Source organism: Garra rufa, chromosome 1 (assembly GCF_049309525.1).
Source record: "Garra rufa chromosome 1, GarRuf1.0, whole genome shotgun sequence".
Classification (NCBI taxonomy): domain Eukaryota; kingdom Metazoa; phylum Chordata; class Actinopteri; order Cypriniformes; family Cyprinidae; genus Garra; species Garra rufa.
Genome location: NC_133361.1, coordinates 9,299,774 through 9,317,132, shown reverse-complemented (window position 1 = coordinate 9,317,132; position 17,359 = coordinate 9,299,774). Strand labels below are relative to the sequence as shown.

Genomic DNA, 17,359 nt, shown 5'->3' with positions numbered 1-17,359 from the left:
AATGTATTGTTTCTGGCTTACGGTCTCATCTGCGTCCAGTTATTCATAGCTGACAAAAAGCTTGTTTTGCTGCTTGATGGTGTGTCTTGCCATACAATTTTAATATTTTTGCTTAATTATGAACACATTGGTTTGTAGTGCAAACTGTTTTACCGTTTACTGCACTTCAATATTCTTATCCCAATGACAGAATATGAACCGGTTGTCTAACACGTTACCAGAAAAATAAAGTAGATATAACATGCATTCTTTATAACAACTTGCATACATACATCCTTTATTAAAGCAGACATGTTTTAATCCTTATTAGGGCGAGTGATGTGATTCATTTTAAATTAGTCTGCTGCCCTGTTTAAAACTGACTGCACTATTTTTAATATGGCGAACTAAGAAAAACAGTTCATAACCTGACAACCAACAGTTTACATTGGCTGCGTCAGAAATGGCATACTTCCCTATTATATAGTAGGCAAAAAGCAGTAGGCGAGTGAATAAGTACTTTTGAGATGTGAAAGGAGCTACATGTATACACACAGGCATGTGTACTCTTTGTTGAAACAGAAGTAATGTATTAAGCATAGATGAGAGAAACTGAACCTAAAGTATCGATCTTGTCAGGCTCATATTGATCCGATACCATTATAAACATTTGTATCGATGCTATCAATATTAGAATAGATCTGCCCACCGCTAGAAGGAGGAGGAGGACAGTTACTAATGACAAACTCAATCAATCTCAGTCATGTATGGAGTAAAATATAGTTTATTATAGGCAAATAATGCTTTATTGAGAAATCTGAAAGTCCAAACAGTAATTACAATCATAGCTTTTATAATTATAAAACAACCTTTTTTCAGATTGAAATATAACCAGCAGGCAATAAATGTTGTTGATAAAATATAAAAAGTAAAGTAAAGTAAAGTAAAGTAAAGTAAACAATGTATTAATAAAAAAAAATGACTGATTAGTAATTATGTTTAATAAGCATTCAATCAGTAAATGCAGAAACAAGCTACTACAAGTATGGATGAGCATAAGTAAGGAGTTTTTTTTATCTGAATCTCTCAGTTGAATCTGCTGGTTTTGAAGATGAAGATGAACTTTATTCACTGTGAAAACACATTGCTTGTAATGACAGATTTATCCAGATAATATTTTACTGCTTGATGCATTATTGCGTAACATTTGGTGAAAACACTGCATCAGACCTGAAAGTCCTGGATCTGAAGATGATCTAGGGCTCGTTCTTCGTACGTTGCTTAAAACATCAGAGATCAAATGAGACATCCAAGATGATATCATCGTGCTAATCATGATCCGGCTAATTGGGTTCTTCGAACACACCTGTTGTTTATGATTAGTATGGCTGGATTGAGTTATCTGAGATAATTGCGCGTTCATGCGTTGGTTTAAAAGGGGATATGTATCGATAGTAGAAACAATGATTAGCAACGCTATTATTGGCTGTTCAGCATGGCCAAAGAACGTGCCCAGTTTTTCTCCCAAGCAGAACAAGAGCTTTTAATGGAAGGTTATGCCGAATTTGAGTCGTTAATTAAAACGACAGGAAACACCTCAAAGTCTGCAAAAGCCAGGAGAGAGGGCTGGCAAAAAGTAGCAGACAAATTAAATGCGTAAGTGCTGTCCATGGTAGATGTTTCTATTACTTTCTACAGTGTGTATTTTTGCATTTTAATAATTTCATATTTACTTTGTTCTTCATGTCAGAGCCACCACGGGACCCACTAGAACATGGGGACAAGTAAAAGTGAAGTACAAGAATATTCTACAAAATGGTAGCCTTTAATTCTTATACTGTCTTTATTTTAAAAAGCCACTTTTTTCCTTTTTAAAAGCCACTGTTAAATAATGTGTTTGTCTGTTTATAACAGCCACCAAGAAAAAGGCTGAAAAAAAAAAAAAACAGGTGGTGGTCCTGCACCACCACAATATACCCCAGCAGAGGAGCTGGCCCTTGGGTTGAATGCAAACCGAACCATTGTGGAGGGCATCCCTGGGGGCAGCTCTTCCTCAGACCCAAAGCCAGGGGCCAGTAGCAGCAACACCTTCATTACTGGTAGGCTAAATGAGCTTTCAATTCTCTTAGTACACTGTAAAATTATTTGTTGCTGCATTAAATGAAGTATAATCCAAATGGCTGGTACAGTCATTTCAACCATTTGTGAAAGTGAAGAGTTCTAAACTTTTAGTTAATATAAAATGTTGCCATGAGTTATTGATTACATTATATTTTTTACAGTGTAGTAAATTGTAATAACAATTTTTTTTCCCCTCTTTTGTGCAGTTTTACATAATACACCAACATTTTTACCTGTTCCCAAGCAAGTGGTGGCTGAAGCATATGCAGTAAGTTGTGTACTTTTTCTAACTTGCATAAAGGGAAGAGAGTGCAACACTTTGGAATACCCATTTATTTCCATTGCACAGGACAGTGAAGAAACCCTCTCAGATGACTGTCCTTTGGAGGAAGAACCTGTAAGTGCATAAAATAACTTTACACTAATTTGTATATACTTGAGTACCTATTCTTTCTGTCTGCAATATGAGTTGCAGGAGTCCACCCACACCTAGAGAAAGGCCTACAGAAAGGCTTGCAGAAGAGTCTGCACAAAGAACTGATACAGAGGTGGACAGTGTTGTACTTTTACTTTTTACTTTTGTTGCATGAGGCATGTTTTGACCCCTTTTTTTTTTCTTTCTTTCACAAAATGACACAGGGTGACATCCGTTCCCTATATAAACGGCATCTTCAACCAAAAATTGAGTATTTTGACCTGAAAAAACACAAATTAAGAGGAGAAATTCAACTCGACAACTTGAAAAAGAGAAAAATTGCACTAGAGATAGAGTTGCTTCAAAAAGACCTTCAGAGTAAGTGCTAATACACCATTTGACACATAGTAGTATTGCTGACTTTACATAACTATCTCTTATTGCAGGCAAAAGATGACTTGCTGGCTTTTCTTTATAAAAACAATTGTTTAAATAAAACTCCAGGAACTAAGTATATTTGTCTTGTCTTTTATTTTACACATTCAAAAATGGTGCTCCACAATTCTGTTCCATGCAGCTCTGCCACTAGGTTGGTCCAAGTGCACTGGCTGGAGGTCATCATCAGGCTGCACCTCCACCACAGGGGTCCTCTCCTTTCTGATGGTGGCAATATTGTGGAGGATGGCACATGCAACAATTATGTCACAGGCCCTGTCAGGTGCAACCCTCAGACCCTTCAGACACTGAAATCTTTCCTTTAGTTGCCCAAAGGTCATTTCAATGCGTGCCCTTGTCCTGGCTAGAGCTGCATTGTAACGGGTTTGTGGTCCAGGGTTTGGGTCAGGGAAGGGCGTCATGAAATGCTGCCTGCAGGCATAGCCCCTGTCTCCAAGCAGGATCCCGTCAAAATACCCTGTATAATGGAAAAATGCAGTTTTGTTAGGCTCAACATAAGTGTGTGTAATACTGTGAGCTTGACATTTATATGTTCCCTTACCACGTTCAAATAATGTGCATAAATGTGACTCTCTGAAAATTCTTGAGTCATGCACTGATCCTGGCCATTTTGCTTCCACATTTGTTATATGGAACATAGCGTCACACACCATCTAAGAGATTTTAGTCAGTCAACTGCATACTTTTTGATCCATTTCTTCTTTTTTTTTAATGTAATATATTACTAATCTGGAATATTATAAATTGTAATAGTAACATACCTGCACATTTATACTGTGAACCCCCTTTCTGTTCACAAAATCCCCTTCATTGGGGCCTGGTGGGGCCTTGATGGGGATGTGTGTGCAATCTATGGCACCAATCACGTTAGGGAAGCCTGAAGGACACATACTGTTAGTCATACTTTTTGGCATGGTCATGATTGCATGTCATTAACAATTATAAATGTACCTGCAATAGCAAAAAAATTCTGCTTTACCACCTGGGGTCTTAAGTGGCTTGGAAATACCACAAAAACCCTTAAAAACTGCTTGAGTGCCAGGTAAACTTTGCGAATGGCACGACAGACAGCACTTTTCACTAAGTTCTCTGCATCTCCAATAGTGTAAAGGAAAGTGCCACTCGCAAAGAATCTCAGGGCAATGCACACAGTCTGTGCAGTTGTCAAAGCCCGACTCCTCCGTGTTGAACACTTAATGTGGGGTTCCAACAAATTAATGATGTAAATAACACCCTCACGAGAAAAACGATATCTCTCAACAATTACACTTTCACGCTGCGCCAAAGGATCCTGTCTATCCCGCAATACGCGATTAATTCGAAAAGCTCTGCGAATTATTCTTGCACCTTCCGCAACAGGTTGCTGTCGTAAAAATGGACAAGACATGGCTGCGACAGACTTCCCTATCTCCTCCGGTTATAAAGCCGCCATCTAATCCTGTTTACATGAAATAAGCCTGCTCCCGAGCAGGTTTAAGCTTGCGCACCTGTTGCTATGACAACAAGTCCAGGATGAGCTTCAAAGAACCAAACAATCCAAGATCATGCCAAATGGTCAACAATCAAATCCAGCTAACTGAGTTAGCGACGTACGAAGAACGAGCCCCTACTCGCTGTGATTGTTTTTTTTTTTTGTATGACTTTGTAGAGAAGCTGAATGTTTGAAACTCTTCCCACATTCAGTGCATTGATAGTTTCTCACCAGTGTGTATCTTCTCATGTGTTTTCAGATTTCCTGAATCGATGAATCTCTTTTCACAGTGTAGCACATGTACGGTTTTCTTCAGTGTGGATCCTCTCATGTGTGTTTCGATTTGCTGAGTGTCTGAATCTCTTGTCACAGTGTGAACACTGATAAGGTTTCTCTCCAGTGTGGATGTTCATGTGATCTTTAAGGTGTAATGATTTTGTAAATCTCTTCCCACATTGATCGCAAGAGAACGGTTTCTCTCCAGTATGAACCCTCATATGTTCCGTAAGGCACCATTTTATTGCAAAACTCTTGCCGCACTGTTCACATGTGTACGGTTTCTCTCCAGTGTGAATCCTCTCATGTGTTTTCAGAAATCCTAAATTGCTGAATCTCTTGTCACAGTGTGAACACTTATAAGGTTTCTCTCCAGTGTGAATCCTCTGGTGCAGCTTTAAACTGCTCGCTGTAGTAAAAGTCTTTTCACACTCAAAGCACATGTACTCTCTCACACCAGTATGAACTTTCTGATGCTCTTTTAAATGTGCTGGACGTGCAAAACACTTTCCACACAAAGGACATGAATGTGGCTTTTCCGTTGTATGAACTATCAGGTGCTTCTTCAGGTATGAAGCTCTCACAAATGTTTTGTCACATTGATCACATGCGTATTTCTCTCCAGTGTGGAGGCCCATGTGATGCTTAAGGGTCATTGAGCATGAGAAATTATTTCCGCACTGATCACAAGTGTACGGTTTCTGTCCAGTATGAACCCGCATATGGCCTGTAAGGCTTGCTTTTAGTGTGAAACTCTTCCCGCACTGATCACACGTGAACGGTTTATTTCCAGTGTGGATCATCTCGTGTGTTTTCATCTGTGCTAACTGTCTGAATCTCTTGTCACAGTGTGAACACTTGTAGGGTTTTTCTCCAGTGTGGATCCTCTGGTGCAGTTTTAAACACTTTGCTGAAATAAAAGTCTTCTCACACTCAAAGCACATGTAGTCTCTCACACCAGTGTGTATTTTCTCATGTTCTTTCAGACTTTGTCGATGCGAAAACCTATTTCCGCACACATTACATGAATGTGGCTTCTCCTTTGTATGAACTACCATGTGCTGTTTCAGGACTGTATCTCTTGAAAATCTTTTTCCGCATTGATCACATGCAAATGTATTTTTATTCTCCTTTGCTGCAGAAAAAAAAAAAAGATTTTGAAGAATTTCTGTTTCCGTCTTGTTTTTTAATGATGATTGCTGACACTCACTAATGCTGAACTTAAGTCAGAACAAATAACCGCCTCTTGTATTTCAATTTCTTTGATCAACTGTACTGCTAGCAGAATAGCCATCATATCACCAGTATATACTGCCAACTGGTCAGTAATTCTCACCTTTTTCTTTATCTGAATCTTTGGGATATATACTGCTACTCCTACTCGTCCTTCACTTCTGGAAGCATCAGTAAATATAAGAATATTATTTCCATACTTAATATTTATATACCCTCTTGCTCTAATTACCTCCATTGCATTATCTCCATCTTTTTCCCTCATCTCCAATAAAGTTAAATCTACTTTTGGACATGGAATAATCCACAAAGGGATCTGTGGATGTATTGCTAAGCAATTATATTCATACAAACCCATCTCACTTATTATTCCTGTGACATTCGAACCAAAACTCTTATACCTCGTCATCAGCCCTTGCTCCCAACAGATCTCTATTACCTTTTTTGTTGGATGCATTGCATCCTGACTCTTAAGGTTCGACCAATACACTGCCATCAGCTGTTGGCTTCTGATATCGAGTGGCATTTCATTTGCTTCTACCTGCAGAGATGCAATTGGTGTTGTTATGTATGCACCACAACAGATTCTCAATGCCTGCGTTTGAATTCTATCCAGTTTTACTAAATGACATTTAGCAGCTAACCCATATGCCATGCTTCCATAATCTAATACAGATCTAATCATTGCTTTGTAGACAGTTTTTAATGCCCTTCTGTCAGCTACCCATTCCTGACCTGCCATACATTTCATTATATTTAGAACTCTCTTACTTTTATTTACTATCGTGTCTATATGCTCTTTCCATGATAATTTGGAATCCAGCCACATTCCTAAGAATCGAACTATGGATACTCTTGCTAACTCTTTATTGTATATTTTTAATTTCAGGTCGTTATCTACTTTTTTTATTAGAGAATATGATTGTTTGTGATTTCTCCACTGAGAACTTGAATCCCCACCTATATGACCAATTAACTACTTCATTCACAGCCTTCTGCATTTTCTCCATATTATACTTAATATTCCTTCCTCTAAACCACAAAGCACCATCATCTGCAAACAGTGATCTTCCGATACTCCTATCTACATTACTGAAGATGTCATTTATCATTAATATAAAAAGTACTGGGCTAATTACACTTCCCTGGGGCGTGCCATTTTCTACTACACCTTGGGATGAAACAGATTGTCCTATTCTTACTCTTCTTGTTCTTTGCTTCAGAAAATCATTAATCCAGTTAAACATTCTCCCTCCAATCCCCATTTTCTCCAATTTCACCATCAGGCCTTCTCTCCATAGCATGTCGTACGCTTTTTCTATGTCAAAGAACACTGCTACTACTGATTCCTTGTTTGATAAAGCCTTCTTTACATCTGCTTCTAGACACATAACTGGATCCATATTTCCTCTACCTAACCTAAACCCACTTTGAGATGGTGAAAATTTCTTCTCTTTTTCTAAGAAATACACTTATATCATTCTGACCGGGAGCAGATTCTTTCATTCTCCTCAGTGCTCTTTTCAGTTCAGTCATTCCAAATGGTACATCCAATAGATTATCATTAACCTCTTGAGATATTTAATATGTCTTCCCTTGATCTCCTAAACTCTTCTGTCAAATTCTCTGTACTATTTACCTTAATAAATGCTTTGCAAAACATTTCTGCCTTATCTCTGTTGTCTACTGCTATAGTATCACCTTCACACAAAACAGGGTACTCAGTCACTTTCCATAGGCCATTCATCTTTTTGATCATGCTCCACACTTGTTCTATTGATGTGTTTCTTCCTATTGTACTGCAAAATTTCCTCCAATGTTGCTTTTTTGCTCCTCTTACCACATTTTTAATTCTCACTCCTCTTCTTCTTCTGTGAATTTATTGGTGGGTTGCAGACCAACTGTAAAGGTGCATACCACCACCTGCTGTACTGGAGTGTGATGAAGATGGAAAACAAGGAAGATTTTCTACATTCTGTTCTTTAATCCGCTATTTCTCAAAAACTTCATTCACATCTCAACAATCCAAAAAAACAATTCCATTTCAAGAAAATTTGCCCTCATCTGTAGGATTAAGCAGGTGGCCAAATGTTCAGAAATCCTCAGACTACACTCTTAAAAATAAAGGTGCTTTAAAAGGTTCTTCAAGCGATGCCATAAAAGAACCATTTTTGGTTCCACAAAGAACCATTTCTTTCTTGCCTTTTTATAATCTGAAAATTTGAAATTTGAAGTTTCAAATTTCAATATTTTATTCAGAATACAACATAGATGACATATCAAATGTTTAAACTGAGAAAATGTATCATTTAAGGGAAAAATAAGTTGATTTTAAATTTCATGGCATCAACACATCTCAAAAAAGTTGGGACAAGGCCATGTTTACCACTGTGTGGAATCCCCTCTTCTTTTTATAACAGTCTGCAAATGTCTGGGGACTGAGGAGACAAGCTGCTCAAGTTTAGGAATAGGAATGTTGTCCCATTCTTGTCTAATACAGGCTTCTAGTTACTCAACTGTCTTAGGTCTTCTTTGTCGCAACTTCCTCTTTATGATGCGCCAGATGTTTTCCATGGGTGAAAGATCTGGACTGCAGGCTGGCCATTTCAGTACCCGGATCCTTCTTCTACGCAGCCATGATGTTGTAATTGATGCAGTATGTGGTCTGGCATTGTCATGTTGGAAAATGCAAGGTCTTCCCTGAAAGAGACGACGTCTGGATGGGAGCATATGTTGTTCTAGAACTTGGATATACCTTTCAGCATTGATGGTGCCTTTCCAGATGTGTAAGCTGCCCATGCCACACGCACTCATGCAACCCCATACCATCAGAGATGCAGGCTTCTGAACAGAGCACTGATAACAACTTGGGTTGTCCTTGTCCTCTTTAGTCCGGATGACATGGCGTCCCAGTTTTCCAAAAAGAACTTCAAATTTTGATTCGTCTGACCACAGAACAGTTTTCCACTTTGCCACAGGCCATTTTAAATGAGCCTTGGCCCAGAGAAAATGCCTGTGCTTCTGGATCATGTTTAGATATGGCTTCTTTTTTGACCTATAGAGTTTTAGCCGGCAACGACGAATGGCACAGCAGATTGTGTTCACCGACAATGTTTTCTGGAAGTATTCCTGAGCCCATGTTGTGATTTTACATTACAGTAGCATTCCTGTATGTGATGCAGTGCCGTCTAAGGGCCCGAAGATCACGGGCATCCAGTATGGTCTTCCGGCCTTGACCCTGACGCACAGAGATTGTTCCAGATTCTCTGAATCTTTGGATGATATTATGCACTGTAGATGATAATAACTTCAAACTCTTTGCAATTTTTCTCTGAGAAACTCCTTTCTGATATTGCTCCACTATTTTTTGCCGCAGCATTGGGGGAATTGGTGATCCTCTGCCCATCTTGATTTCTGAGAGACACTGCCACTCTGAGAGGCTCTTTTTATACCCAATCATGTTGCCAATTGACCTAATAAGTTGCAAATTGGTCCTCCAGCTGTTCCTTATATATACATTTAACTTTTCCGGCCTCTTATTGCTACCTGTCCCAACTGTTTTGGAATGTGTAGCTCTCATGAAAGCCAAAATGAGCCAATATTTGGCATAACATTTCAAAATGTCTCACTTTCAACATTTGATATGTTACCTATATTCTATTCTGAATAAAATATTGAAATTTGAAACTTCCACATCATTGCATTATGTTTTTATTCACAATTTGTACAGTGTCCCAACTTTTTTGGAATCGGGTTTGTAAATGAGAGTTAAGAGACTTCCCCCACCTAGGAGACAAGAACCTGAGATTCCTTCTAGACCCTTTTGACCTTTTTCCCCTCACAGAAGACACAGACAGCAAGACACAGACAGAAGTTCTGTATTTCCTACTTCAACTTTATTGGTTTAATACAAGAGTGTATATATAGGAATATTAACGGATGTTATGCATCTAACCAAAATATCTATGTGCGTCATATGGAACAAAAACAATATTGGCTGTACAATGAAATGTCCGAAATAGATCTGGGTGTACAATGAGCTCTTCCTGTTATTCTAACCAACTACATATTAAACAGACAGAAACAAGTGTGAGATGCATTAAACAGCAGGAAGAGAGGAAAAAGGGAGGAGGAAGAGAAGATATTTGTAATTCAAATATAACCAGCAGACAATAAAAGTTGTTGATAAAATATAAAAAGTAAAGATATCAATATATTAATAAAAAATGTGATTTTGATTAGCAAATACAGAAAGTTAAGTAAATGCGAAAAATAATGAGCTGAATCTCTCCTACTGACTTACAAGTAGGGATGGGCACAGGACAGGGTTTTTCTTTTTCTTTTTCTTTTTTAAATCTGAATCTCACAGATGAATTTGCTGCTTTTGAAGATGAATTTTATTCACTGTGATAGATAACGGTTCTTGGTCATGTTGCTTGTAATGACAGATTTATCCAGATGATATTTCACTGCTTGATGCATTATTGTGTCTTATTTGGTGAAAACACGGCATCAGACCTGAAAGTTCTGGATCTGAAGATGATCTACTCGCTGTGATTGTTTTTTGTATGGCTTTGTAGAGAAGTTGAATGTTTAAAACTCTTCCCACATTCAGTGCATTGATAGTTTCTCACCAGTGTGTATCTTCTCATGTAGTTTCAGATTTCCTGAATCTTTGAATCTCTTGTCACAGTGTGAACACTTATAAGGTTTCTCTCCAATGTGGATGTTCATGTGTTCTTTAAGGTGTAATGATTTTGTAAATCTCTTCCCACATTGATCACAAGAGAATGGTTTCTCTCCAGTGTGGACCCTCTCATGTTTTTTCTGATTTCCTAACTGACTGAATCTCTTGTCACAGTGTGAACACTTGTACGGTTTCTCTCCAGTGTGAATCCTCTCATGTGTTTTCAGAAGTCCTGAATTGCTGAATCTCTTGTCACAGTGTGAACACTTGTACGGTTTCTCTCCAGTGTGGATCCTCTGGTGCAGTTTTAAATGCCTCGCTGTAGTAAAAGTCTTTTCACACTCAAAGCACATGTACTCTCTCACACCAGTGTGAACTTTCTGATGCTCTTTTAAATGTGCTGGACGTGCAAAACACTTTCCACACAAAGGACATGAATGTGGCTTTTCCGTTGTATGAACTATCAGGTGCTTCTTCAGGTATGAAGCTCTCACAAATGTTTTGTCACATTGATCACATGCGTATTTCTCTCCAGCGTGGAGGCCCATGTGACGATTAAGCGTCGTTGAGCATGAGAAATTCTTTCCGCACTGATCACAAGTGTACGGTTTCTCTCCAGTATGAACCCACATATGGTCTGTAAGGCTTGCTTTTATTGTGAAACTCTTCCCGCACTGATCACACGTGTACGGTTTCTCTCCAGTGTGAATCATCTCATGTGTTTTCAGGCTTCCTGACTGGATGAATCTCTTGTCACAGTGTGAACACTTGTAGGGTTTTTCTCCAGTGTGGATCCTCTGGTGCAGTTTTAAACACTTTGCTGAAATAAAAGTCTTCTCACACTCAAAGCACATGTACTCTCTGACACCAGTGTGTATTTTCTCATGTTCTTTCAGACTTTGTCGATGTGAAAACCTATTTCCACACACATTACATGAATGTGGCTTCTCCTTTGTATGAACTACCACGTGCTGTTTCAGGACTGTATCTCTTGAAAATCTTTTGCCGCACTGATCACATGCAAACGGTTTCTCTCCAGTGTGGATCCTCTCATGTCTTTTCAGGCCTCCTGACTGGATGAATCTCATGTCACAGTGTGAACACTTGTACGGTCTCTCTCCAGTGTGAATCCTCTCATGCTTTTTTAAACCGGCTGCTGAACTAAAAGTCTTCCCACACTCAAAGCATGTGTCTTTCACACCAGTATGTATTTTCGGAGGCATTTTAAATGCTCTGGTTTACGTGTAAAACTCTGTCCACATTGAGTGCAGGTGAAATATTTTTTGGGACCCTTTTTTCTTTAAATCTCCACTTCTGATGTGATTTTTGTCCTCAGAATTTCTTTGTCCTGATTATCTCAATCAACTCTGAAACAAAAGTAAAAACAGTCCATTTGTCAGTAATTTGTAAAAAAAAAAAAAAAGTTAAGGGACATAGAGAAGAACCCTGATATAACAGCGAAAAGTTACTGTAGAAAACTACATAAAATGTTGATCACTTTGATGCAATTTTATAAATTATACATCAATGTAACTTTTCATGAATGAGGTACACTGAGCTTTAAATGATTCCTTTTAAAGGGGTCATACGGTGCCACATGCACTTTTACAAGCTGTTTGAACTGAAATGTGTGTTAGGAGTGTGTGTACACAACCACCCTAGAATTAAAAAAATCTGCCCAGTAGTTTTCATTTGATTTAGTAAAATAATTTGCCCCTTCTCATATCGAGCCGTTCTCAGATGCCTGTTTTTGTGGCGTAACACGAGTGAATACTGACAGCACTGAGGGAATGTGACAGCTGATCTATCTAAATGGGTTCATGTTTACGTGAATCATTTCTCACCATACTGCTTTATAAAGGAGGGTCAGTATAAAGCTTAGCTTTGTAACGCTAGATGGTTTAAAACGGTGTCTGTTAATGATTAAGATGTAACCTTAATGCAATACCAGCAAACGTGTTAACAGCCCGCAGCTGCACACGAGTAAAGACTATAACACTCACATTTAGGCTTATGTTGTATTTCAATATGATATAAGGACGGGGTAAGATATGTTAACCGATCACTTTTTTGCTCTTGTTCAATCAGCTATAACGTTACCTCAGTAAACACAACGCGTTCGTCTCTTTAACACAGTAAACACGGTAAACAGATCGCGTTAGTCTCCACAGTAAACACATCGCGTTTACTAACCATTCAGACAGGTCCAGTATAAGCCGTAATTGCCGAACTTCTTTGCGGGTGTCATCTTGTTTAGGTTCCAACTCCGGTTTTTTAATTAAAATTTCAATGGATAGGGTTGTACAGTGTCTTCAAAGCCATTTCCCCCCAAACTATACAATTATACCCACAACTGTTGTCTATTCAACACCTCATGCAGTGTTGCCAGATTGGAAATGTCCAAGTATCGTACCAGAAGCTCAAAATTATCGTATTTGGGAGAAAATTATCGTATTTGAGTCAAACGTTCAAAATAAAGATATTTATCTAGATGTTACAGCTATTTATCCTTTTCAGCACTCATTTTCTATACTTTATTGCAATGCTAAACTAATTATATTACCCGAGTCAAACGTTCAAAATACAGCTATTAATCTAGATGTTACAGCGATTTATCCTTTTCAGCACTCATTTTCTATACTTTATTGTTAAACTAACAACCTCAGTTTTGAAACAACTGACCTAAGTGCGACAGGAACGTCAACTTGTGCTCGTGAGGGAGAGAGCCATTCTCCACGATGATATTGGTTGAGAAGACGTAAGATTGGATGAAAACGTAACGCCACGTTCACGTCTCCTCACAATCATGAAGGTAGACGTAGGATCCACACAGCTAGATCTTTGAGAATAGAAGCTCTATAATTACAACGACCATGGTGTCACAAAATTCTGAAATTATCGTACATTGTGGTATTATTGATCGTACATCGTACAGAGGTCAAAATTATGGTACAAATACGATAATTATCGTACGTCTGGCAACACTGACCTCATGTGCTTTACGCCCCACAGAACTGAAGCGCGGGGTGAGCAGAGGTCCGTTTCATTTAAAGGGCCAGGTACTGATATCGCTTGCTGAGAACAGAGGCATTTTTTACCAGGTAAAATGAGTGTTTTTTTACACTGCCATAGAGAATTTTTAATCAAAGTATATTACAAACTTTTCATTTGGACCCTAAAGCATCATATTTACTTGTGGAAAATGGGCATTGGATGACCCCTTTAAAACATTACTGGCACAAATCTTATGTTTCTATAGGGAGAGTTATTAAATATGTTTGATCATCTACATGAAGGTTGTGAGGATCATCAAATACAAACTTTGTTGCATCAAGAGAGCGACCATAGGGGACAGTTGCAACATTCAATCAAATGTAATGAAATCATTGTTAAATATAATTTTGCAATTTCTTTATTTTATTTGTTCACAGTCACGGTCTTCACTAAGGTAAATTGGCTGTAAAAAAACAAAGAACAGTAAATAAAAACATTGTTAGGTAACAAGTAGATTTTTTACCTATTCACTTAAAAAAGAGGAGAGATAACTAACTATTAAAGGGGTTCATTAGTATAATCATTATAAAATTACAATTATGTAATGTTATGGCAAGCTTTTAAATCAATAGTGTGGTAAGGGACAGCATGTTGGGATGGTTGCAAGTTGCAACAGTGTGTTGCAACTGTCCTTACAGGGAGAGCCATGATAAAAATTGGTATATTAGCTTGACAACATATCATTGGCACATGCTAGCTATGCCTATTAGAAACTAAGAACGCACAGATTAAAATGTTATGTTTTTACAATTCGTCACACAAACAACTTAGACACTATGACCAAAAATCTAATCTTTAAAAAAAAAAATACTTTTTTTACCGAAAAAATGATTTTGGGTAGAAGGAATGATCACATGTGACTGATTTCTTCCAGGAAGTATGAGGGGCCAATAAAGCATGTGCAGTATGAATGTTATCACTGTATCTTATTCCTGCTTGAAGAAATAAGCAATGTTGCAACTGCCACACGTTGCAACTGTCCCCACTCTCCCCTAGTGTCCAACTGACATGGGTACTGCGGAAACCCAGGCATTCCACCCCGGATGCACATTTCAGAGTAGAATTACCGGCTTATATAGCAGTATTACACCGTGTCTACACCAGACGCGAGCGTCGCGACAAATGACATTAGAACCTATTGTGCTGTCTACACTGGATGCGGGCGACGCGGCAAATCCCTGACAGTAATCTGCTGCAGCGTTCTATTTATGACGTGCTCACGCAAAGTTTAAATGATTTGCAACGGTCGCTTTGTCGCGTCCGGTGTAGACAGGCTTTAGCTGTGCAACAACTGTCGCGTTCGGTGTAGACACGGTGTTGGAACGACTTGCCGAGCTTTAACTTACGGCTCGCATGGCAGTAAATAATACGATGATATGACCAACAACCCATTAAAAAAACTCACACGGACGCGACAAAAGACAGTGAAGGGTGATTATTAGACTATGGGCACTTTTATGTACTTTTATGTAGCCTACTTATTTTTAAAAATACATATAATTTTGTACAAATTCCTCTTTCTTTGTCAAGCCAACCTAAAAACAAATTTACTACCTTTGTATTATGATTTTTTCATACTTTTCAACCTTCTTATAGGTGTGAAAATCAGTGTTTTCTCCTTGTCGCACACCCAGACTTTTAAACTTCAACAATGAAAATACAGTTTAAAAATATGACTTATCTGGTAACTATTAATGTCCTTGAATTAAGCACTAGTAAAATAATTAAAATACATTATACTATTTAATATGAGACCTCTATCAATATTACTTTTGATACAAAATATAGCTGTCGCACGTACAGTATTGGTGTCATTTCCACCACAACACTGTAATCTATCTTTAAAAAGTTTGTGTGACAGATTTTTTGATGTTTTCTATTGAATTGTTGAGTGACATCAGAGCACATGTTGGACATGGAGGGAATTTACATTTTAATCAACAACAAATGAAGAAGAATCAAAGTAAAATTGCTTGATCAGTTAATATATTTATTCTACGTCATTTCCACCACATGCTGTACCGTCAATGATGTTATTAAAAAGCTAAAAAATTTTAAGTTAAATAAGAGTATTTTACATATACGAAATGCTAAGTAATAATTCAAAGCCAATCAGTGAAGCTATCTTCCATTTTTTCACAAAAAAACTACAGAAATGTCATTTCCACCACACTGCCCTGACATTTGTTACAAAGTACAATTTATATGGATTGTGAGAATAGATTTGCATGGCTGCTTCAATCCAGAAACAGTCATGTTCCAGCATTGGGATGAAGCTTCCCTACATTTATCTTAATTTCTTGTCATTTCCACCACCACCATGTCATTTCCACCACAAACACATTTTTTAAAAAATATTTAAAGAGTCATCACACATTTAAAAAAAAAATATCCACAATTTATGAATCATGCTCTACTTAATATAAAAACCAAAGTTATTCTATTTTTTAAATAACAGCTGTATATTGAGATGCACATTTGTTCATTGCAGGTCGAACATAAAATGTAAAATATTAACCAGTAATCTAAGTTTGTCCTCTTTCACACCTTAAAACTAGACAAATTATTTAAACTTATGAGACTGTTATGTGACTTTTAAACAATTTATTTTTTCTTCAAATTCTCAAGGCTAAAAGTGCACCTAGTTGAAGAAACGCCCTAAAACCCATTATAAGGGCGTTAAGATTTTCGCGATGTGGAAAACACAGACGGAAATGCAGAATTCAGTCAATTAACCGTATAATGCGGAATGTCACGGAATTTTTTCAAAGTTTGGATGAATATTAAGCTGCAAAAATAGGCTATCGTTTAAATATTCAATATTCTACGTATGAATGAAAGGCACAGAGGTTTCGTTTCCTACACACATAGCCGTCTCGCTAAATGAGAACATAAATACATAACCAACGGTCAGTTGTTGCTCTATTACAAAGTAATTTATATTTTAAAAAAAATCCAAAAAACAGTGCAATTACAAGATGGATAGTCAAAAAAAAAAAAAAAAAAAACGTGCTCTGACCTTACGCCCATCATGCTGAGCTGTTTTTGCGATCTTTCTAGCTCTTAAGGTCGAATATGCTCTTAGGTACATGATGGACTAATGTAGAAGCAAATATATATGTAAAATATTTGTATTACATTGCATATTGACAGACTGATAAGCAGACTGGATGTAACTTTTGATACTTTGCGGTAAAAGTGGCTCTCCTATTGACTTTGCTGCACCTCTAAATAAAGCGGATTTATTTTCCTCATTTGTGAAACTATTTGTCCAAGTCTAAATAACTCCACAACGTATTCGACTCATCTTTTAAGAACGGAAGAACATTACACACATTGGCATTTCTGGAGTAAAAGTCTTCTTTCTGCACTGAACACATGTTAAAATCCAGCCCGGTTCATACGAGAAGCTGACCTTACATTCCTGCTGCCCTCAAACCTAATTGTGCAAAATAACCCATGCATGACAGCAAAAAAGCAACTAATAGATAAGAAAGAGAAGAAAAAGAGGACTCACACTCACCTTACAACTCTCGCTCCCATGCGCATGGACACACCAATTGCTTCTCATTTCTTATTTTTGCATCCTCGTTTCCTTTCCTTGCTTCCTTTCCTCGCGTCTTAGCTCCACCCCCTTAGGATACGAGGGAAGGATTTAAGGAAAGAA

At 37.8% G+C, this 17,359-nt stretch overlaps 1 protein-coding gene across 1 annotated transcript; it reads right to left on the bottom strand.

The window, feature by feature from the left end:
- Positions 1-4,447: 4,447 nt before the first annotated feature.
- Positions 4,448-11,995, bottom strand: LOC141328631 (uncharacterized). The gene is made up of 2 exons (XM_073835403.1): positions 10,604-11,995; positions 4,448-5,694 (listed from the first exon to the last, which is right to left on the bottom strand). The coding sequence occupies exons 1-2, from the start codon at positions 11,859-11,861 to the stop codon at positions 4,727-4,729; spliced, it is 2,226 nt and encodes a 741-aa protein (XP_073691504.1). The 5' UTR covers positions 11,862-11,995; the 3' UTR covers positions 4,448-4,726.
- Between the last annotated feature and the right edge of the window lie 5,364 nt (positions 11,996-17,359).

Excerpts from the sequence above, each read along its gene's own strand:
- LOC141328631 (XM_073835403.1), bottom strand. The coding sequence starts at position 11,861 with ATGCCTCCGAAAATACATACTGGTGTGAAAGACACATGCTTTGAGTGT. Across the intron at positions 5,695-10,603 it reads TTCAGGAAATCTGAAACTAC|ATGAGAAAATACACACTGGT; the intron begins ATGAGAAGATAC and ends GTCTGAAAGAAC.